Genomic DNA, 20047 nt, shown 5'->3' with positions numbered 1-20047 from the left:
CAAGTTGACAAGGTTGAGAAACACTGTCCTAGACACTGAATTGTTTATACACTTAAAATGTTTATACACTTAAAATGTCTTAGTTGCTCTTCTCTGAACTTTTTCCAAAGTCTCAACCTCTTTTTTGTCGCGCGGTGACTGAAACTGGTGCAGGATTCCAGGTGTGGCCTTACTAAGGCTTTATAGAGTGGTATTAGGACCTCACGTGATCTTGATGGTATCATTTCTGGTGGCAAGCTGTTCCACTGGTTAATTGTCCTCACTGTTAGGAAGTTTCTCCTTAATTCCCGGTCGCTTCCCTCCTTGATGAGTTTCCATCCATTGTTTCTCGAACTGCCCTCTGGGGCTTTGGAGAATAATTTGACCCCTTCTTCTTGGTGGCAGCCCCTCAAATACTGGAAGGCTGCTATCGTGTCCCCCCTAATCCTTCTTTTCTTTAAACCAGCCAGACCAAAATCCTGCAGCCGGTTTATGGTTTAATCTCCAGGCCTTTGATCCTCTTAGTTGCTCTTCTCTGAACTTTTTCCAAAGTCTCAACCTCTTTTCTGTAAAGTGACGATCCCCCCCAGGGCACGCCCACCCTCCCTTCCCCCCCCCCCGGTGCCCAGCTCTGCTCACCCACAATGAGGGCCGTGTTCTGGTGCCGGGGGTCGAAGGGGCAGAGCCCCTTGCCTTCCTGCAGGAGGGGTTCCCCCTTGGCATCGGTCACCAGAGTGAAATTCTCCACGTCCTGGCAAGAAAAGAAAGGAGGAGGAGATGAAGGGAGATCTCCCCCAAAGGACCCTCCCTGCCTCCCACAGGCCCCCTCCTCACCCCACGCTTACAGAGAGAGCCCCCATTGAGCGACCGTTCCAAGTTATAATACAGGAGTGCCTGTATTTTAATTTGTTATATTTTCTTTTTTCAGAATTAACTTGCAAGACAGCCTAAAGATGAGGGGAGGGGGGGGCGAAGGAGGGGAGGCCCTCGAAATCACACCCTGGGACCCTCTTGAAACTCGGATCTCCTGATTGCTTCAGGGATCCCTTCAAGCCCCTGGATCTGATGGCGATCTGCTCTAAGGACATCCCCCCCCCAATTGACTGAAATGATGAATCCGGGGACCGAGGCTGAGAGGGAGGGAAGAGCAGGGAAGTCTCTGCGGAGAATTGCTCGGCCCCGGGTGCAAAACCGGAGCTCCCCAACAACCCCAAACTCCTTCCACTGGGCCTCCAGAGGCTGCTACCCCATTGCCACCCCGAGGGGGAGACAAAGGAAGCTGTGGAATCCATGGGCGTCAATTGAACTGGGCTCTCCCACGCCTCCATCCTGCCACGAAACCCCTTGGCATGCCACTTGACTCTAGAGGCGAAGACGCTGGCCCAGAAACCAGGCACCGGCGAGTTCTAGTCCCGCTTTAGACATGAAAGCTGGGTGATTTGGGGCTAGTCTCTCGCACAGTCCTATCCACCTCGCAGGGTGTTTGTGGTGGGGGGAAACAGGAGGAGGAGGAAGGAATATGAGCTATGCTTGCTGCCTCGAGTAATTTACAAAATAATAAAGGCAGGATCAAAATCTAATAAAGGGAAATAAATAAAAGGCCAGAAGCATGCTGCAGAAGTGCGCATTCCTGGCACGGATCTAACCCTGTGTTCAAGGCTCGCTCTCTGCCAAGGAATGCAACGAATTTCTGCTCATAATTAGTAATACCGGAAGGAATGCGAGGCCAAGCAACAGAACCATCACCTGATTCCCCCCCCCCTTTGTTTTGCACTTCAGGGGTCTCCCATTGGGGGTAAGAGAGAGGAGCCTGCTCCTCGGAAACAGCCCCCCCCCGGCCTTCCACTCAGGAGCCGCTATGTATTTATAGGAGGGGAGGATAATGAGAGTAGTAAAGGGCTTTGTGAGTATAAGGGGACCCCCCCCCTCTGCAAGAGCCATTCGGCTGCTCCCCGGAGACTCACGATGAAGGCACAGGTGGGGCTGAAGGCACAGGTGCCACAGGTGTAGAGGTGGGTCTCGTTCAGCTGAACCAGGATCCGGATGAAGTTGAAGCATTCCGTCTGGGGAAGGAGAAGAGGGAGGGGTGGGTGGGTGTCACTTCCCAGTTCAATTTTGCTCAGCACCCACCCACCCACACACACACACACACAGAGACAAGAAACGTTGCTTAAGAAGCAGAACTGAGCTCCGGAGGGTGGAAATTTGGGGGGGGAATCAGATCTGGCATTTTACTTCTCAGTTTGACCATTTCCTGAATTTATCTTCCCTTTATTGGTTGAACCGTTTTCTTGGCTGTCTGCAGCCGCAAAGCCTCTTTCTAAGCATCTCTGGGTGGCCCTGAAACCCCCCCCCCAATTTCCTAAGACAGCAATTCAGGGGAGGGGTGGGGTGCTACGTTAAGGGCTTCATTGAGGAGGGGGGAGGTTTGCAAACCAGTCAACAACCAGTCCTCAATTTGCAGCTGGTTGCTCAGCCATTGTTCAAAGTTACAACCCACCTTAAAAAGGGGATTTACTACCCAGATCTCAAATTCTGATGGCCGCCCGCCCCCCCAATCCCTCCATCCATCTTATGGCCCCGTTTTATCACCCTTTAGCTGCAGATTGGCACTTGCAGGCACAGCCAACAATCGAAAGCAACAAGTTCATTTACACAACCATATTTTGAACCTACAGATGTCACATTCGCTTAACGACTGCTGTAAAAAGGTCGTAAAATAAAGGTAATCCCCAAGTTACAACCATTCTTTTAGGGACTGTTTGAAATTGCAACAACACTTAAAAGAGACAGGACCGTTTGTGACAATAAAACCATTTTCGCATCCCCTTGGTCATGGGATCAAAATTCGGACACTTGGCTATTGACTCATAGTTATGACGGTTGCAGTGTCCCGGGGTCACTTTTTGAGACTTTCTGACAGGCAAAGACCAGGGAGATTCACTTAACAACCATGTTACTTAAGAACCGCAGAAATGGATTGATTATATACAAAATAAATACGGGACCAAGAAATTCCAGTTAGCCTATGCTTAAGATCAGAAATGATTTAAATTGTTTAAAGTTAGCTCAGCAAGAAGAAGCTAAGATCAATGTAGAGATGTCATTAATTTCTTTATTTCTTTTTTCTCAATAGATTTTAGACTATGTTTGTTAAAAATCCATACCGTGTACGGATTCTGGGAAGTCGGGGGGGGGAGGAGGAGGGGGGTTGGGGGGGAGGGGGGAGGGAGGGAGGGGTATACATGGGCAGGGTCGTAACTTGAGGTCTACCGGTGCTTAAAAGTGTACAAGTCAATCTCCCAGAGGAACCCAAATAAACGGGCTGTCAGAGTAGCTGGGTTGAGATGAATGAGACTATTGGGTAATGTGATTTATGACACAGACTGAAGGGAGGAAAGGAACATGGGCAAAGTTCAGAAGCGGATAAAGAAAGCAAAAAAAGATGGCTCTGAATAAGAACTGCCTAATAAAAAAATGCCTCATGAAGCTGTTAATAAATCACTGCTTTTTGTATTACAACGTTGGGTCGCTTATTATGAATAGCAATAGTAATAGCAGTTAGACTTATATACCGCTTCATAGGGCTTTCAGCCCTCTCTAAGCGGTTTACAGAGTCAGCATATCGCCCCCACAGTCTGGGTCCTCATTTCACCCACCTCGGAAGGATGGAAGGCTGAGTCAACTGAGCCAGTGAGATTTGAACAGCCGAACTGCAGATAACAGTCAGCTGAAGTGGCCTGCAGTACTGCACCCTAACCACTGCGCCACCTCGGCTCCTCCGATGAAGCAGGCATAATTAGGGTACTTTACAGAGAGCCATCTGTTTTTGCTTTCTTTATCTGCTTCTGAACTTTCCTCTCCTCCCTTCAGTCTGTGCCATAAATCACATTACCCAATAGTCTCATTCATCTCAACCCAGCTGCTGTAACCTGAGATATGGCTCCTCCGAATGCTCGGCATGGAGGGTCAACACAGAGAGTTGACATGGGTTTTTATTTCAGGAGCCAGGTGGAGGCGCGCCTCTCCTCACCTCGTTGCTTTTCTTCTTGAAGACGCACTCCCTCCTTTTGCTCGGGCTGGGGCTCCAGGGGATCTGGGGAAGGGAGGAAGAGGTGAAGAAGCAGAACGTGAGAAAAGGGGAAGGAAGCAGAATGTAAAATCTGGCAGCCTTCGACTTCCTCATCAGCAAGCAACATCATTATGAGAGAGTTGAGGGCTTAGAGTCCAGTGTTTCTCAACCTTGGAGACTTTAAGTCCTGTGGACTTAAACTCCCAGAATCCCCCAGCCAGCACAGCTGGCTGGGGGATTCTGGGAGTTGAAGTCCACAGGACTTAAAGTCACCAAGGCTGAGAAACACTGCCTTTGACAGTAGCTGTATAAAGAAGGCTGCACTTCCATGGTTAGATGGCCCAGGCGTTTGGTATCGGAACGTAGCTTTTAACATTCGTATTTTATTACGTGTTTTGTTTTAATCTCGGCCAGGGGTCTCCAACTCAAGGCCCGCAGAGTGCTGTTGGAGGCTGAAAATGGGCCGGGGGGAGGGGGCTTCCATGTGACCCGTGTTTGGCCGGCAGAGGGGTGCAGGAGGAGTCCATCCTGTCTCCAACCCCGACACCAGACCGCAGAGGAGAACGCCGATTCTGATCCAGCCCTTGAAGAAACTCAGTTTCACAGCCCCGATCCAGCCGAAATGGGAATCTATCTTGCAACCCCGCGTCTGATCTGCCCCGTGCGCTAAATAAATAAAGACAAGAGCTTGGTCTCGGAGGGTGCTGGATAAGAGGGGGTGAAGGGCAGACTTGGGGAGCTTGGGGGAACAATAATGGACAATAGCTCCAGCTTCATTTCAGGTGACACTGGCAGAATCTTGCAAGGCTTGAAAGCCTTTAATGGGGCAGCAGAGCGGGAAGGGACCTTGGAGGTCTTCCAGTCTAACCCGCTGCTTGAAAAGAAGGGAAAAGTCTTCTTCTAGTCCTTTTAAGTCTCCGGGAAGTGTAGGGAGGGTCCGGAATGCATCCCATGCCCCCTTTTCTTCAGGGAGGATGCTTTGGGGACACGACGTGGAAGACAGCAGAGATCTTCCTTTCCCTTCAACCTGCTGCAGGAAAAATGGGGCGGTTTTCCAGAGAAAAACTGTCCGGAAAAGAAATGCAGAATGGGGAGTCCGCCCAGCTCCCTCATACCCGATCTCCCCAAAAGATTCGGAGGTTTTCAAGAAGAGATTGGACATCCAATTGTCCGGAATGGTGGAGACCAGTGATGGCGAATCTTTTTCAGTGCCAAAAACACGGGGGTGGTGCGCACTCACGGGCCCACCTCCATAATTTAATGCCCACCTCCATTCCATGCCCCCCCCCACTGCCCAGCACATGCACGCATGGCTTTCTTGGAGCCTGGGGAGGGAGAAAACCGCCTCCCCTGCCCCCCCCCCCCCCGGAGACCCTCCAGAGGCTGGAAACGGACCATTTTCTGACTTCCGGTGGGCCTGATACAGAGGTGGGTTCCTACCCGTTTGCACCTATTCGGTAGAACCAGTTCGTCAAATCTACCGAACCGGTTCGAAGAGGTTCCACCGGTGGACCCGAAAAGCAGGCCACACCTACAGAAGAGGTTCCAAAATTTTTTTTGAAACCCACCACTGCCACACACACACACACACACACACACACACGCAGGCAGGCAGGCAGGCAGGCAGACTGACACAGAGAGAGAGAGAAAGAGAAAGGAAGGAAGGAAGGAAGGAAGGAAGGAAGGAAGAGGAAAGAAAAAGAGTGAGAGATGAAAGAAAAAAGAAAAAAGGGACAGAGAGACAAAAGGAAGGAAAGAGAGACGGGGGGGGGAGAAAGAAAACACATGGCCGGCAAGCCACTCCCACAAAGAAGGCCACACCCACAGAGTAGGTTCCAAAAATTTCTGAAACCCATCACTGGCTTGATAGGTCCGTTTTTCACCCTCCCCAGGTTCCAGGGTCTTTCTAGGAGTCTGGGGAGGGCGAAAAACATTCCAACATGCAAACCGGAAGTTCGGGAATGGTTTTTCGGGCAGTTTTCCTCCCTCCGGAGGCTTAGGGGAAGCTTCGGGAGGGCGAAAAACAGCAGAAAATCAAGGGTGAAAATCGAGGGCGAAAATCAGCTGGCCGGCCCGCAGATGCGCCCTGGAGCTGAAACATCTCAGATATGGCTCTGTGTGCCACCTGTGGCAGGCATGTCACAGGTTCGCCATCACGGGTATAGAGTCTCCTGCTTGAGCAGGGGGTTGGACTAGATGACCTCCAAGGTCCCTTCCAACTCTGTTATTCTTTTATTCTGTTAAAAGCTTTCTTGTTTTGTTTTTTTAGAAAGGAAGCCCGTTGATTCACCCCTGTTTCTCAGCCTCTGCAACACTAAGGCAGCTGGACTTCACTTCCCAGAATTCCCCAGCCAGCTATTCTGGGAGTTGAAGGCCACGCGTTTTGAAGCATCTCCTGGGCACGTAAATTTTCTCTACCAAGTTATATTTGGCAGCCCTTTTAGCCACTTTCCACAACAGGATGTCAGCCAGCCTCAGCCGCTCCTCTTTGAGGCAGAGAAAAACCCCAAGGAAGCAGAAGACACATTTCCGTTTCTGAAAGAATGAGAGAAAAGCCAGAGGTGGGTTTTTCCAGCCCAGAAGCGTTGGGGTGAAGGCTCCTGGAGGAGGAGGGAGACTCAGGGAAACCCCGGCCTTTCCTGGCTCACTGGATCTGCCACTTGGCGAAGCATTTTAACACTGCCCGGAGTCATCCCATGGCAAGAGGGGTGGTGGCCAATACATTTAATTAATGCAGTGGTTCCCAAACTTGGCAACTTTAAGACTTGTGGACTTCAACTCCCAGAATTCTCCAGCCAGCTGCTGGCTGGAGAATTCTGGGAGTTGAAGTCCACAAGTCTTAAAGTTGCCAAGTTTGGGAACCACTGCATTAATGAATAATGAATAGGACTGTTGAGGACTGTCTTCCTCCATCCAGATGTGAGAACAGCAGCTCCTGGAAGGCTTCCATTTGGCCTTCGAACCCGTGGCCTTCCCGGGGTGTAATTAAGGAGGAAAAAAGGAATGTTTATTGTTTATTTGGACCCCGCCTTTACTGTTTTTATAAACCAGTCACAGTGGCAAACATATCTAATACTCTTCCCTCCAATTTTCTCCCTGTGAGGTGGGCTGGGCTGAGGGGGGGGGCTAACTCAAGGTCATCCAACCGTCTCTCATCCGTAAGGCAGGACTAGAACTCACCATCTCCTAGTGACTGGCCCAGTGGGGTCACCCAGCAGGACTAAGATGGGACTAGAACTCCCAATCTCCCGGCATCAAGTCTGGTGACTTAACCACTAGGTCAGAATCTCCTCTCCTCTCTCCCCTCTTGCAAAGAGGAAACGGACTCCGAGCAGAAGAGGGAGTCTCCCCCCACACTTTGCATGCCCTCCTGGTCTCCCCCTCCCCAAATCCCCCCTCTCCCTTGCCTCCACTCACCTTCCCCTTCAGACTGATGGGGGAGCTGGTGATATTGAGGGCGAGGATGGCATCCCTCCCTCCGACGTAGAGAGTCTCGCCGTCGGCACTCAAGAGGAAAGTGTCATAGTTGAGGATTCCCTCCTGGCTGAAGGCGCTGATCTCTCGGCCGGGGTCTCCTGGAGGAGGAAGGAATACATACACACAGATTACCAGAGTTTGTAGGGACAGAAGGGACCTTGGAGGTCATCTAGTCCAGTGATCCCCAACCCCCGGTCCGCGGACCGGTGCCGGGCCGTGGAGTACCTGGCACCGGGCCGCGCAGCGGGCGGGGGCCATGATCGCTGCAGCGGCCGGGGGCCATAGTTTCTTTCTGTATGCAAATTAGGGCTAACTGGCACAAGGGATGTTACTGGACCGCTGGTGGCACTCTGACGTCACCAGCGGCCCACCGCCCCCCTGTGTCCAGCGCCGCCCTTCTCATTCCTTTTCAGCGCTTCAGCGCTGGCTGATTCCTGAAAAAAACCTAAGAGCGCCTGCGCAGCTACGTAGGGCTAGCGTAGACAGTGCTAGTAGCGTAGCCTTGCACTTTATATTTATGTAATTGTATTTTATTTTGTAAGGCATGTTTAAATACAATAAAATAAAAGTTGTTTAATCAAAACAATCTGATATATAAACAATCAATGTGTCGTCGCGAACAACGCCCCCTCACCCCTGCGCGCGCTCAGCGGGCCACCGTAAAATTATCAAAGGCTGACTGGTCCGCGGCGATAAAAAGGTTGGGGACCACTGATCTAGTCCAACCCCCCACCCAAGCAGGAGATCCGACACCATTTCTGACAAATGGCAATCCAGTCTCTTCTTGAAAGCCTCTAGGTATGAAGCTCCCACAACCTCTGAAGGCAACTTCTGCTCCATCGAATATAGTACACCACAGTTGGAAGGGACCTTGGAGGTCATCTAGTCCAACCCCATTTCTGAGCAGGAGATCCTTCACCATTTCTGAAAGAGGGCAGCCCAGTCTCTTCTTGGAAGCCTCCAGGGATGAAGCTCCCACAACTTCTGAAGGCAACTTCTGTTCTATTGGGTCCATTGTTCTCACTGTTAGGAAATTCCTCCTTATTTCCAGGTTGAATCTCTCCTTGGTCAGTTTCCATCCATCCTTCCTCATCTGGCCTTCAGGGGCTTTGGAAAATAGCTTGACCCCCTTCCTCCTCTCTGGGGCAGCCCTTCAAATATTAGAAGAGGTCATTTCTCCTCTGGTCCTTCTTTTCATTCAACTGGACACACCCAGTTCCTGCAACCGTTCTTCCTATGTTTTAGTCTCCAGTCCCCCGATCCTCTTTCTTGCTCTTCTCTGCACTCTTTCCAGAGTCTCAACCTCTTTTTTACAGTGTGGTGGAAGGCATCCTTGGAGCAGAGGCATTGCAAATGCGGGGGCCATCAACCCTCCCCCCCCCAGGAGGCAGCCTGCTTTGCTCAACCTGAACAAGAGCTGTGCGCCTATTTCTTCTCTTGCGAAATCTGGGGCTCCTGGTTCCCCCATTTTGGGGTGTCCCCCCTTCGTACGGCCCGGGTGTCTTGCTCAGCCAGATGTGAAACAGCTGTTTAATTGTTTAACTGTTTATTTCATTTGTATGCCGCCCTTTTCCCCCGAGGGGGACTCAGGGCGGCTCACAGCTCAAAACAAGGGAAGGGGGGATACAAACAATTTGACAAACAACACAAAACAATACATAATTTAAAAGCGCAACAATCATACCATTCGAGATAGGGGCACGGTTCTTTAGCCCCAGGCCTGTCGGAACAGCCAGGTTTTAAAGGCTATGCGGAAGGCCTGGAGGGTGGTGAGGGTGCGAATCTCCACGGGGAGTTCATTCCAGAGGGTCGGAGCAGCCACAGAGAAGGCTCTCCTCCGGGTAGTCACCAGTCGACACTGGCCGGCGGATGGAATTCGGAGGAGGCCTAGTCTGTGGGATCTAATCGGTCTGGTGGAGGTAATTGGCAGCTGCCAAGTTTTCCAGCAGCTTTCGGAGAAAAGCATCAGGAATCTCATCCGGTCATGAGTGGGTGGCAGACGGGAGGTGCAAAAGTGGAATCCCAGGCTTAGAAAGCTGCCAGCCGCCAAAAGAGAGGAATGAAGGAAACCCCCCCCCCCAAGGAAAGGCTAAAACAGGGTGTGCATGTGTGGGGGTGGGTGGGTGGGGGTGTAAGACACAACCAAGCACTTGCTCCAAAGAAGCCCCCCAACCAGAATGACCAAGAGGGATATTTCCTGAGTTCCTCTCGTAAGGTCAAGCCCAGCCTCTTTGAGATGGCTAAAATTCCCAGAATTCCCCAGCCGGCGCTGATGACCAGGAGACGGACTTCGTCCCAGACACTTCAACCTGCTGTGTGAAGGAGTCTCTTGACCAGCGAGGTCCAATCTTGGGAACTTTAGGACTTCAACTCTCAGAATTGCCCAGCCGGCTCTGCCACCGGCAAGATGGGTGGCAAATAAATCTAACAATTAAACGCGATTGATCAACTCAATAAACAAATCTTGCAAAAACCCCTATGTGGCTCAAAAACCCATTTTTTGTTCCACCAGGAAACAAAATAAATCAGGCTCCGGGGTCAGCGAAGACCCCCAGGATTATGATTCATCATAGCATCAGCCAGATGTTCCAACTGGAGTTGGTATTTTTACCCACCATCCAGTCTTTCCCAAGGACCTGGGATAGATAGATATAGAATATCAAATATAGAGTTGGAAGGCATCTTGGAGGTCTTCTAGCCTGACCCCCTGCTCAAGCAAGAGACCCTATACTCTTCTAGACAAATGGTTAGGGGACTGGAGGCTAAAAGGTATGAAGAACGGTTGCAGGAACTGGGTATGTCTAGTTTAATAGAAAGAAGGACCAGGGGAGACATGATAGCAGTCTTCCAATATCTCAGGGGTTGCCACAAAGAAGGGGGAGTCAAGCTATTCTCCAAGGCACCTGAGGGTAGAACAAGAAGCAATGGGTGGAAGGGTGGAAGAAGGGTGGAAACTAATCAAGGAGAGAAGCAACTTAGAACTGAGGATAAATTTCCTGACTGTTAGAACAATCAATCAGTGGAACAGAAGTTGCCTCCAGAAGTTGTGAATGCTCCAACACTGGAAGTCTTTAAGAAGATGCTGGATAGCCATCTGTCTGAAACGGGTTTCCTGCCTAGGCAGGGGGTTGGACTAGAAGACCTCCAAGGTCCCTTCCAACTCTGCTATTGTATTATAAATGTTGGTGTTTGATGGTATTAAAGGTCTATTCACTGGAGAAAGAAATTATGACTATGGTTAGCGGTGAAAGGAAGCCAGGCGGCCGATGAACATGGTGGCTGGACGCCCTCAAAGCTAACCCTGGCCAGAGCAGAGAAGGACTGGGGAGGCCTGGCCCAGAGAATCGCGCAGAGCCAGACTCAGCTGAACGGACCACTTCATTATTACTTTGAATGTCACATTCACTTAATGACTGCCACAAGAAAGGCTGCAGTGCCCGACATACAACAGTTCATTTAGTGACCGTTCAAAGTTATAACAGCCCTGAAAAGAGTGACTTATGGCCGCTTTTCACACCCCATGGTCACGTGGTCAGAATTCAGGCGCTTAGCGTCTGACTCGTCTTTATGACGTCCCGGGGGGGGGCACATTTTCCACCTTCTGACAAGCAACGTCAATGGGGAAGCCAGATTCACTGAAGAGCCGTGTTCCTCACAACAACTGCGGTGATTCACTTAACAACTGTGGCAAGAAAGGTTGTAAAATGGGGCAACACTCACTTTTACGAACGTCTCACTTATAGCAATGCAAATTTTGGGCAAATTTTGGATAGGCTGTCTATGGGAATGAAGGAGAGGGCAGAAACCGAGTGCTATCAAATTTGGAATGGATGGTATTCCTGGCTTGAGAGTAAGCGTAAAACTTAAAGGTACAGACAGTAAAAGTATAATATGGAGAGGAATGTTTCTCAACCTTGGGAACTTGAAGATGTCCGGACTTTAACTCCCAGAATTCCCCAGCCAGCATTCGCTGGCTGGGGATTTCTGGGAGTTGAAGTCTGGACATCTTCAAGTTGCCAAGGTTGAGAAACACTGCCTTAGCTAATCAAAGTCACAACACTACAGGGATAAAATATGACAGTGGCAATGAAAAGTGAACGTAGAGTGTATTTAGAGTGATGTAGAGTGTATTTAAATAAGCACATAGCTTAGGATAGTGATATAGAGATAGAATTTTTTGTAAATAAAGATTGTTACGAAAGATATGGATACTGGTATGGAAAAGCTGTTATAAGTGTACATTGGTGTTTTGCCTTTTCAATGTTGGAAAATTCAATAAATGCTATTTTTTAAAGACAAATGTTGGACTTCCCTTCCGCATCTTGAGGAGGGCTGCCTGCGCTTCAGAAGGGAGGCAGAGAATTTTTTTCCCCATGGATTAGCATTGCTCTTTTATTCCCTGGGCAGCAGAACGGAGGAGAGGAGCGAAGGAGAGCTTGCTCGGAGGGAGGAGGGCAGAAGGAGCCCTGCCTCCATCAAGCCTTGAAGGGCAGGAAGCCAAGGAGAGGCAAAGGAGGGGAATAGCCCCCCCCCCCCGGCACTGCTCCAGCCCAGGAAGGAAGTGAAGCCCGATTAAGCCTCCCAGGCCAGCCTCGATGCCAGCCTTTTCGATCGCCTGCCCGCCCTTGGCAAGCTCCAGGGAAGATGCCAGGAATTAGGGACCTTGGAGGTCTTCTAGTCCAACCCCCTGCCTAGGCAGGAAACCCGTTTCAGACAGATGGCTATCCAGCATCTACTTAAAGACTTCCAGTGTTGGGGCATTCACAACTTCTGGAGGCAACTTCTGTTCCACTGATTAATTGTTCTCACTGTCAGGAAATTCCTCCTTAGTTTTAAGTTGCTTCTCTCCTTGATTAGTTTCCACCCATTGCTTTTTGTTCTACCCTCAGGGTGCCCCTTCTCTCTTAACCCCCACCTGCCCGGGGAGGTGCCAAAGATAGCAGGGCCAATCTTGGGGCTGGCCCCCACAGGAGCTGCGTTCGAAAGCTCTGGATTAATTCACTTCCATTTTGACAGAAGGAATCCATCTGGGGGGGGCAAAGCAGGGCTGGGCGGCCGACCATCAGCGGGCGAGGCGGTGTAAAACGTCTCACGAGGGATCATTTCTGCCAACATTGCCCGGATTTTGAGTATCAGCAGCGGTGATGCCAGTCAGTGGGTGGCAAAGAGGGGCGACTCAGGGCCTCCCCCTGCACGGGCCTTTCTGCATTCTCTTGGAGGGGCTGCATGGACTGGGGAGGAGGGGGCCAGGAGAGGGATGCGTGCCAAGAAAGTTTTCAGCCGACGGAGGGCACTTCTCTTCGGGCACGAAGGAAAGGTCCTCCCTCATGGGCTGGAGGAGGGCAAAGGGATGAGGGCTTCTACGCCACCTCTGCCCACCATTACGGGCCCTAGGGGAGGTAGACATCCTTTAGAGCAGTGGTTCCCAAACTTGGCAACTTTAAGACTTGTGGACTTCAACTCCCAGAATTCTCCAGCCAGCTCTGCTGGCTGGAGAATTCTGGGAGTTGAAGTCCACAAGTCTTAAAGTTGCCAAGTTTGGGAACCACTGCTTTAGAGCAGGGGTGTCAAACTCAAGGCTCGCAGGCCCACGGGGCGCTTAAATCGAGACCGTGGGGCTGGCCTGGAAATATCAAAGGACCAGCCCTTGGTGCCTTTACCAGCTAAGACGAGCTGCGTGCGCCCCCTGGCCCCCATTTTTGGCCTCCCTGGCCCCCAGCACCACTCAGCTGCCCCCAAAACCATCCCCACGGACAACCTGCGAGGACCTGTTTCTGACCCGTTTTCGGCCGGCAGTGATGCAGGAGGCCATGGAGGGCGGAAACAAGGTGTGGGGTGAGAGGTGGGGGGCTGTTTTGACTGGTGAAGTGCTGCAGGAGGCCGTTCAGTGGGAAAACAGGGCAGAGGGCTGGGTGCAACAGGGAAGGGGGGTGTCTGGACTTCCTTGGTCCCCCCCCCCCCCCGAAAACATTTCGCTTCTACTCTTGGTGGTGCAATACTGGAAGAAGGAAGATTTGCCTACTATTCAAGAATGGACATTAAAAGTCACAAACTTAGCAGAGATGGCTAAAATATCTGCATATCTCAAGGACCACTCAAACGAGAAATATAAACTGGAGTGGAGAAGATGGATTGACTATACTCAAAATAAATACGGGACTAAGAAATTCCAGATAGCTTATGAGTAAAGAAACAAGGAATGATATAATTTGTTTAGAGCTAGCCTAGCAAGGAGGAGTTAAAGCTCAAATGAAAGATGATATTAACTTTTTTTAAAGCTTATTTTAGAATGTTTTTGTTAAAGATTTATACCCTGTATTGGTTCTGGGAAGTCAGGGGGGGGGAGGTTGGGGGGGGAGGGAAGTAAATATTTGTAAAAGTTTTTTTTCAAAATTCTCATTAAAAAACAACAACAACAAACATCCACACCAATAAAGAGGTGGATAAACATCAATTTAAAAAAAACCCTTAGCTCAGTGTTTCTCAACCTTAGTAACTTGAAGATGTCCGGACTTCAACTCCCAGAATTCCCCAGCCAGCGAATGCTGGCTGGGGAATTCTGGGAGTTGAAGTCCGGACATCTTCAAGTTGCCACGGTTGAGAAACACTGCCTTAGCTAACACTACAGGGATAAAATATGACAGTGGCAATGAAAAGTGAATAAAACAGCGGAAGCCAATTCAAAGGGAAATGATTTAAGAAGGGGAGACCCTGCCCAGCCACAGGCTCTTGGGAAGAGCTCCCTCCTCGCAGAGCCCATCCCAGGGGGGGCTGGAGAGGGTCTGAGACACAGAAGCCCCCGGCCTCTCTTCCCCTCCTTTTCCCTAGCTGAGTAGAATTTACATCCTTGACTTATAACCATTCATTTAGTGGCTCTTCAAAAGTTATGATAACTAGGGAAAAAGAGATTTAGGACCAATCCTCGCATTTATGACCATTGCAGCCTATTCTACAGCAAAGTTTTGCAGATTGGGGGGGAGGGTTGGGGTGGTAGAGGGGGAGAGGCTTTGCACAAATGGAGCGCACACACACACACACATGCCTGCATGCTACTTGTGCGAGTGGGGATGCGTGCCCCCATACAGACGCTTGCCCGCCTCTTCCGTGGCCCAGTTGCGAAAGGCTGAAGGCCCGTGTGAGGGCTATGGCTCCGGGTTGGGGGCCCCTGTCCTACAGTAACATGATCAAAAGTTGGGCACTTGACAAACAGCATACCCGGGGTCGTGTGATCTTCATTTGAGACCATCCCTCTCGAATTCCAAGAAGCAAAGTCACTGGGGGAATCTGGATTCATTTAATGGCCCCGTGATTCACTTAATAACTGCAGTGGTTTGCCTAATAGCCATGGCAAACTCTCTGCAACTGCCTTCCTCAGCAACGGCAATCCCGGGTCCCAATTCTGGTCCTTCTTTAATTGTTACAATTAAGTATATCTTGTGCAATCTCTGTTCGTTTTAATAAATGTTTAAAATGCTTTCCTTTTTTTGCTTTCGTGAAAATCACCCAGAGTCCCTTGATAGTGAAATAGGTTATAAATTAAATCAATAACAAATAAACTAACCGTGTCACCACTGCCCCGCACTTGTTGGGCAAACGGCTTTGTCGCCTTTAATGAGTTGCGGCATAACGTACTTTGAATTGCGAAGGTGCAACCGAAGGGTGGGAAGAGCCGTCCTCAACACCCGTTTCTGCCTGCCTGCCCCCTCCCCATCCCCCTTCCTGGCCCTCCAAAGGATGACTTCCCCGGGCACCATCCTGCGCTGCAGCTCCTTACCTCTCTGAAAGGTCATTCTGGGCACCACCTTGCTGCCCACGGCGGCTGCAGCCATCAGAAAGCATCCCAGGAGGCAGGGCAGCCGGCCAGGTTTCATGGTTGGTTAGCAGATGGCGGTCACCAAGAAGGCTGAAGGAGACGGAAAGGGGCCAGTCCTGACTCGGCAACTGTTAAGAAACAGAGAAGGAGGAAGAGGAGGAGGGAACGGATGTTAGAAGTTGCCCACTTTGGCAATCCAGGACCTCCCCTCCCTCCTGCCTGGAGCAGAAGTGGCTGAGACAATCCGCTTGAGCTGTTGGGCTGGTCCTTCTTGTGAGATTCTTTGGAGAAATGAGGAAGGGGAAGATGTGGGTTCAAGTTGAGGGCAGAGGCTTGAGCGGGAGAAGATGGCACGGGACAACACCCGCCGGAAGGCGTCTCCACCCTCTGAAACCAGCCCGTAAGTGGTGAGGGCCCCTTTCTCGGCGGTGGGAGGGCTCTGAGACGGGCCCAGGGGCTTGCGAGCTCTTCCTCGGGGGCATTCAGGGAGGGGGCTACCCCTGCAGAGTCCACGGGGCTTTGCAAACCCTTCTCTGCCTCGCCAGATGGAAAACATCTGTACAAGAACCACTGCGTTGTTATTTCAACGATATTCAGCTCCACCGTTTTTTGGGGGGGCCAAGTTGCTGGTGACACCTGTCTCTCCTTCTCAAAGCCTCAGAACAGCCTTGCAACAAAGCTTATCGCCACCGACTGGGTTTTTTTGTGTGTGTTTTACACCAGAAAAAGAAAAAAGAGGCGAGGTCTTGTTGAAGCAACAGCGCGAAACGAGGTGAAGATTGCAAAGTGCTTTTTTTTTGGGGGGGGGGGGGAATAATTAAATAAAATAAAAAGGAGCTCGGTTCTTCCTGCCCACCAACCCTTGGACGCCTCTGTGGGGTAGAAGGCGGGGAGGAAATTAGGAGATGGGAAGTAAAAGCGAATTGCAATCGCCAATTCCAACAATTCCACGTTATGCCTGCTTTGTGTCAGGTTGGAAGGAGGGAGAATGCAGAAGATGAGTGGGGAAATTCACAGTGTGCGCATGTTGGAAAGTTGTTGTTGCTCCCTGCAACAATAGCAATAGTTAGACTTATATCCCGCTTCATAGGGCTTTCAGCCCTCTCTAAGCGGTTTACAGAGTCAGCATATTGCCCCCACAGTCTGGATCCTCATTTTACCCACCTCGGAAGGATGGAAGGCTGAGTCAACCCTGAGCCGGTGAGATTTGAACCGCCGAACTGCAGAACTGCAGTCAGCTGAAGTAGCCTGCAGTGCTGCATTTAACCACTGCACCACTTCAGCTCTGGAGGAAGAGCTCCCAAAAGGCCCAGCTGGATTACCTTTTTTGCAGACCCTGCTATTTTATTTGATGAATGCTTCTTTGAAAGAAATAAAAGTTATTTGGGAGTTGAAACAATAATTAGCAGCCGTAAGTAGAAGGGAGGTTTAAGGGGGGGGTGTATTTCCCAGCATGCTGGCTGGGGGAATTCTGGGAGTTGAAGTCCCCGGGGCTTAAAGAGGCCAAGGTTGAGGAACCCATTGCTCTGCTCAAAGGGGTTTGGGTTATTTGAGGTCTTACATGACCCGTTAAGACCCTCACTGGCGAAAAGTGTGATGTCTTGGCAGGTGGAGAGGAATGTGAAGGCAACCTTTGTGTTTCACTAACCCTAACAGGCTTGGGGGGGTCTTCATGCCAAGACAATGACTTCCTTTAAACCAGGTTTGGGCTCTTAATGGGAAGGTAGGTCCCAGTTGCTAAGCGGGACAGGCGTTAAGTGAGTTTGGCCCCGTTTTGCAACCTTTCCTGCCACACTTGTTAGGCGAGTCACCACTGCAGTAGTTAAGGCAGTAAATACGGTTGGGTTAAGGAAATGTGGGGCCCCCGTTGTCTTTCCTTGTTCAGGAGGTCGCAAAAGGAGATCCCAGGACCTTTGCGACTGTCGTAAATATGAGTCACTTGCAAACATCTGATTCTTGATCACGTGACCGTGGGGATACTACAACTTAACCACTGCGCCACCTTGGCTCTTAAGACCTTGACCTGCATAGGGCAGGGGGGAGGGTACCACGCCCCCTTTACCACCTGTGGAATTCAACTCTGAAGTCCACAGGTCGTGAAGGGGCCACAGTTGCCCACAAGGGTGTCAAATGCACAATGATGTGCAACAGTCACGTGACCTATCACAACTTTCACCCCCCCCTTCACTAAACCAGGAGTGGCCGTGGTCAGCGTGTGAGGCCTCCGGCCTGTGGGGTGCACGTTTGACACCCCTGGTATAGTTCCTTGGGCTAGATGACCTCTCTACTCCCTTCTGACTCTTCAAGGGATCCTGGCTGGATCTATGGAGAGCTGCCAATTGAGGGGGAGTAAATGGGGGGTCTGCCTTCATTCAGAAGAGCTTCCTACGATCCTAGGTCGTTGCAACTGGTTTTCAACCACCTGCCCCGTTGTCTAGCCCAGCGGTTCTCAACCTGTGGCCCATGGAGCCCTGGGGAGGGGGAGGGGGGCTGCGATGTCACAGGGGATCCGCGAAGTCTTGAAAAAAATGTTAAGATTGAAAGGTTGCGTTACGTCCGGCGGGTCCGTGGCCTTGATCTCTGCGGCCATAAATGGTATTGAAAGGGGGCCTCCGCGGCGGAGAAAAGGTTGGGACCCCCTGGCCTAGTCCAATGTCTATGCAGGTTCTCAGTCATCATCCAGGTCTCAAAAATGCTTTCCCAAGAGGCAGCTGGAGTTCCTGGTTTTTCTTGGACGACTTTTCGCTTCATATCCAGAAAGTAAGAAGCTTTTTGGATGAGAAGCAAAACGTTTTCCAAGAAACTCCAGGGATCTTTGGGTCTAGTCCAATGTTTCTCAAACTCAGAGATTTTAAGAGATGAGGACTTCAACTCCCAGAATTCCCCATTACACATCTAGATTCATGCTGGCTGGGGAATTCTGGGAGTTGAAGTCCTCATATCTTAAAATTGCCATGGTTGAGAAATGCTGGTTGAGTTGACTTGAGCCATCTCCTCTTTACACGCACTCCAAAGTGTCGTGTCCCCCCCCCCAGTGCAGCCCTCACGTCAGTATCCCTTGGGAGAGTCTGACCCATGGTCCTCCTTTGACATCTGCCACCGACACACACACCACACCAATTACCACACCAATTACCTCCTCTAGACCGATTAGATCCCACAGATTAGGTCTCCTCCGAATTCCATCCGCCGGCCAGTGTCGACTGGCGACTACCCGGAGGAGAGCCTTCTCTGTGGCCGCTCCGACCCTCTGGAATGAGCTCCCCGTGGAGATTCGAACCCTCACCACCCTCCAGACCTTCCGCAAAGCCCTTAAAACCTGGCTATTCCGACAGGCCTGGGGCTAAAAAGCTTGTACCCCCTTCTCGAATGGTATGACTCTTGTGTGTTTTTAATTATGTATTGTTGCGTGTCGTTTTAATTTTTGTCTGTATCCCTCTCCCTTGGTTGAGTTGTGAGCCGCCCTGAGTCCCCTTCGGGGGAAAAGGGTGGCATATAAATAAAATAAACATTCAACATAAACATAAATAAACACACTACACCCAACTTAGGAGTAATTTCACAAATGGATTTACAGAACACGGAAAGTCTTGCAGTCTGCGAGATTCTGCATGTCCGCCTGCTAATTGATTGACCACAGTTTGCAAATGCTTAGAAAGAAACAAAGCCCCACACCTAACAAGGAAGTTGTGGAGAGGAAGAGGTGTTCAAGAACACAGCAGGAGCCCCACCAGACCTAAAAAGACAAAACGAAACCACAGATGAGGATCCGCTATCTTGAAATCTCGCTATAGCCCAGCAAACCCGACGTGGTTGGCATTACTGAAGCCTGATCAGATGGAACTCACCACTGGAGTAAAATACTCGAAGGATGCAGTCTGTCACTGCATAACAAGATCCTTTGCCTTGAGCAGAGGGGGTTGGACTAGAAGACCTCCAAGGTCCGGTCCAACCCCTAGGATTCTATGTGGAAAATGGTTCACGAACATCAAAACTGTGGAAATTAAGACGGGGGAAACCCAATAACGACACTGTTTTGAATGTCCACCACAGATCACCTGACCAAGCGGAAGCTCTGAATGAAACCGTCACAACTGTTCTAAAGTAGAATAAAATATGAATTAAAATATCAGAATGAAGACGTGGCATAAAAGGGACAGTTAGAAGCCTGCTTAAAGGGACAGGGAAATGACATCAGCCTGTAACCACAAGATGTTCCAGCCAACATCCCTATGTCAAAAGTCCAAAAACACAAGGTTCAGATAAAGTTCGTTAATGACACGTCGTCCATACCTGTAACAAAAGGAGAAGCAATAGCAATAGCAGTAGCAGTTAGACTTATATACCGCTTCATAGGGCTTTCAGCCCTCTCTAAGCGGTTTAGAGAGTCAGCATATCGCCCCCAACAACAATCCGGGTCCTCATTTTACCCACCTCGGAAGGATGGAAGGCTGAGTCAACCCTGAGCCGGTGAGATTTGAACCGCCGAACTGCAGAACTGCAGTCAGCTGAAGTAGCCTGCAGTGCTGCATTTAACCACTGTGCCACCTTGGCAAGACCCCCATCTACTTATAAGGCTTTCTCCTCAAGGTAGCCACTAAGAAATGAGTTAAGTGTTTCCATGTTACGTTGCCTTTGAGAATGTGTAAGAACGCGTGCTTCGATAATGAAGGTTGTTCAGAATATGCAATGTTAGCCATTTCGCT

At 50.3% G+C, this 20047-nt stretch overlaps 1 protein-coding gene across 2 annotated transcripts in view; it reads right to left on the bottom strand.

Moving 5' to 3' along the window:
* Positions 1–20047, bottom strand: part of SEMA4A (semaphorin 4A) — a 69441-nt gene that overhangs the window by 14864 nt on the left and 34530 nt on the right. For both annotated transcript variants that reach the window (XM_032234203.1, XM_032234202.1), the window contains 5 exons: positions 15303–15469; positions 7469–7626; positions 4013–4075; positions 1944–2042; positions 619–730 (listed from right to left, as the gene is read on the bottom strand). In XM_032234203.1, coding sequence (XP_032090094.1) covers positions 619–730; positions 1944–2042; positions 4013–4075; positions 7469–7626; positions 15303–15399 — 529 coding nt within the window. In that variant the 5' untranslated portion in view covers positions 15400–15469. The remainder of the gene's footprint in view (positions 1–618; positions 731–1943; positions 2043–4012; positions 4076–7468; positions 7627–15302; positions 15470–20047) is intronic.

This window comes from Thamnophis elegans, chromosome 17 (assembly GCF_009769535.1).
Source record: "Thamnophis elegans isolate rThaEle1 chromosome 17, rThaEle1.pri, whole genome shotgun sequence".
Lineage (NCBI taxonomy): Eukaryota > Metazoa > Chordata > Lepidosauria > Squamata > Colubridae > Thamnophis > Thamnophis elegans.
The sequence above is the reverse complement of the archived record's forward strand: the minus strand, read 5'-3'. Positions and strand labels throughout refer to the sequence as shown.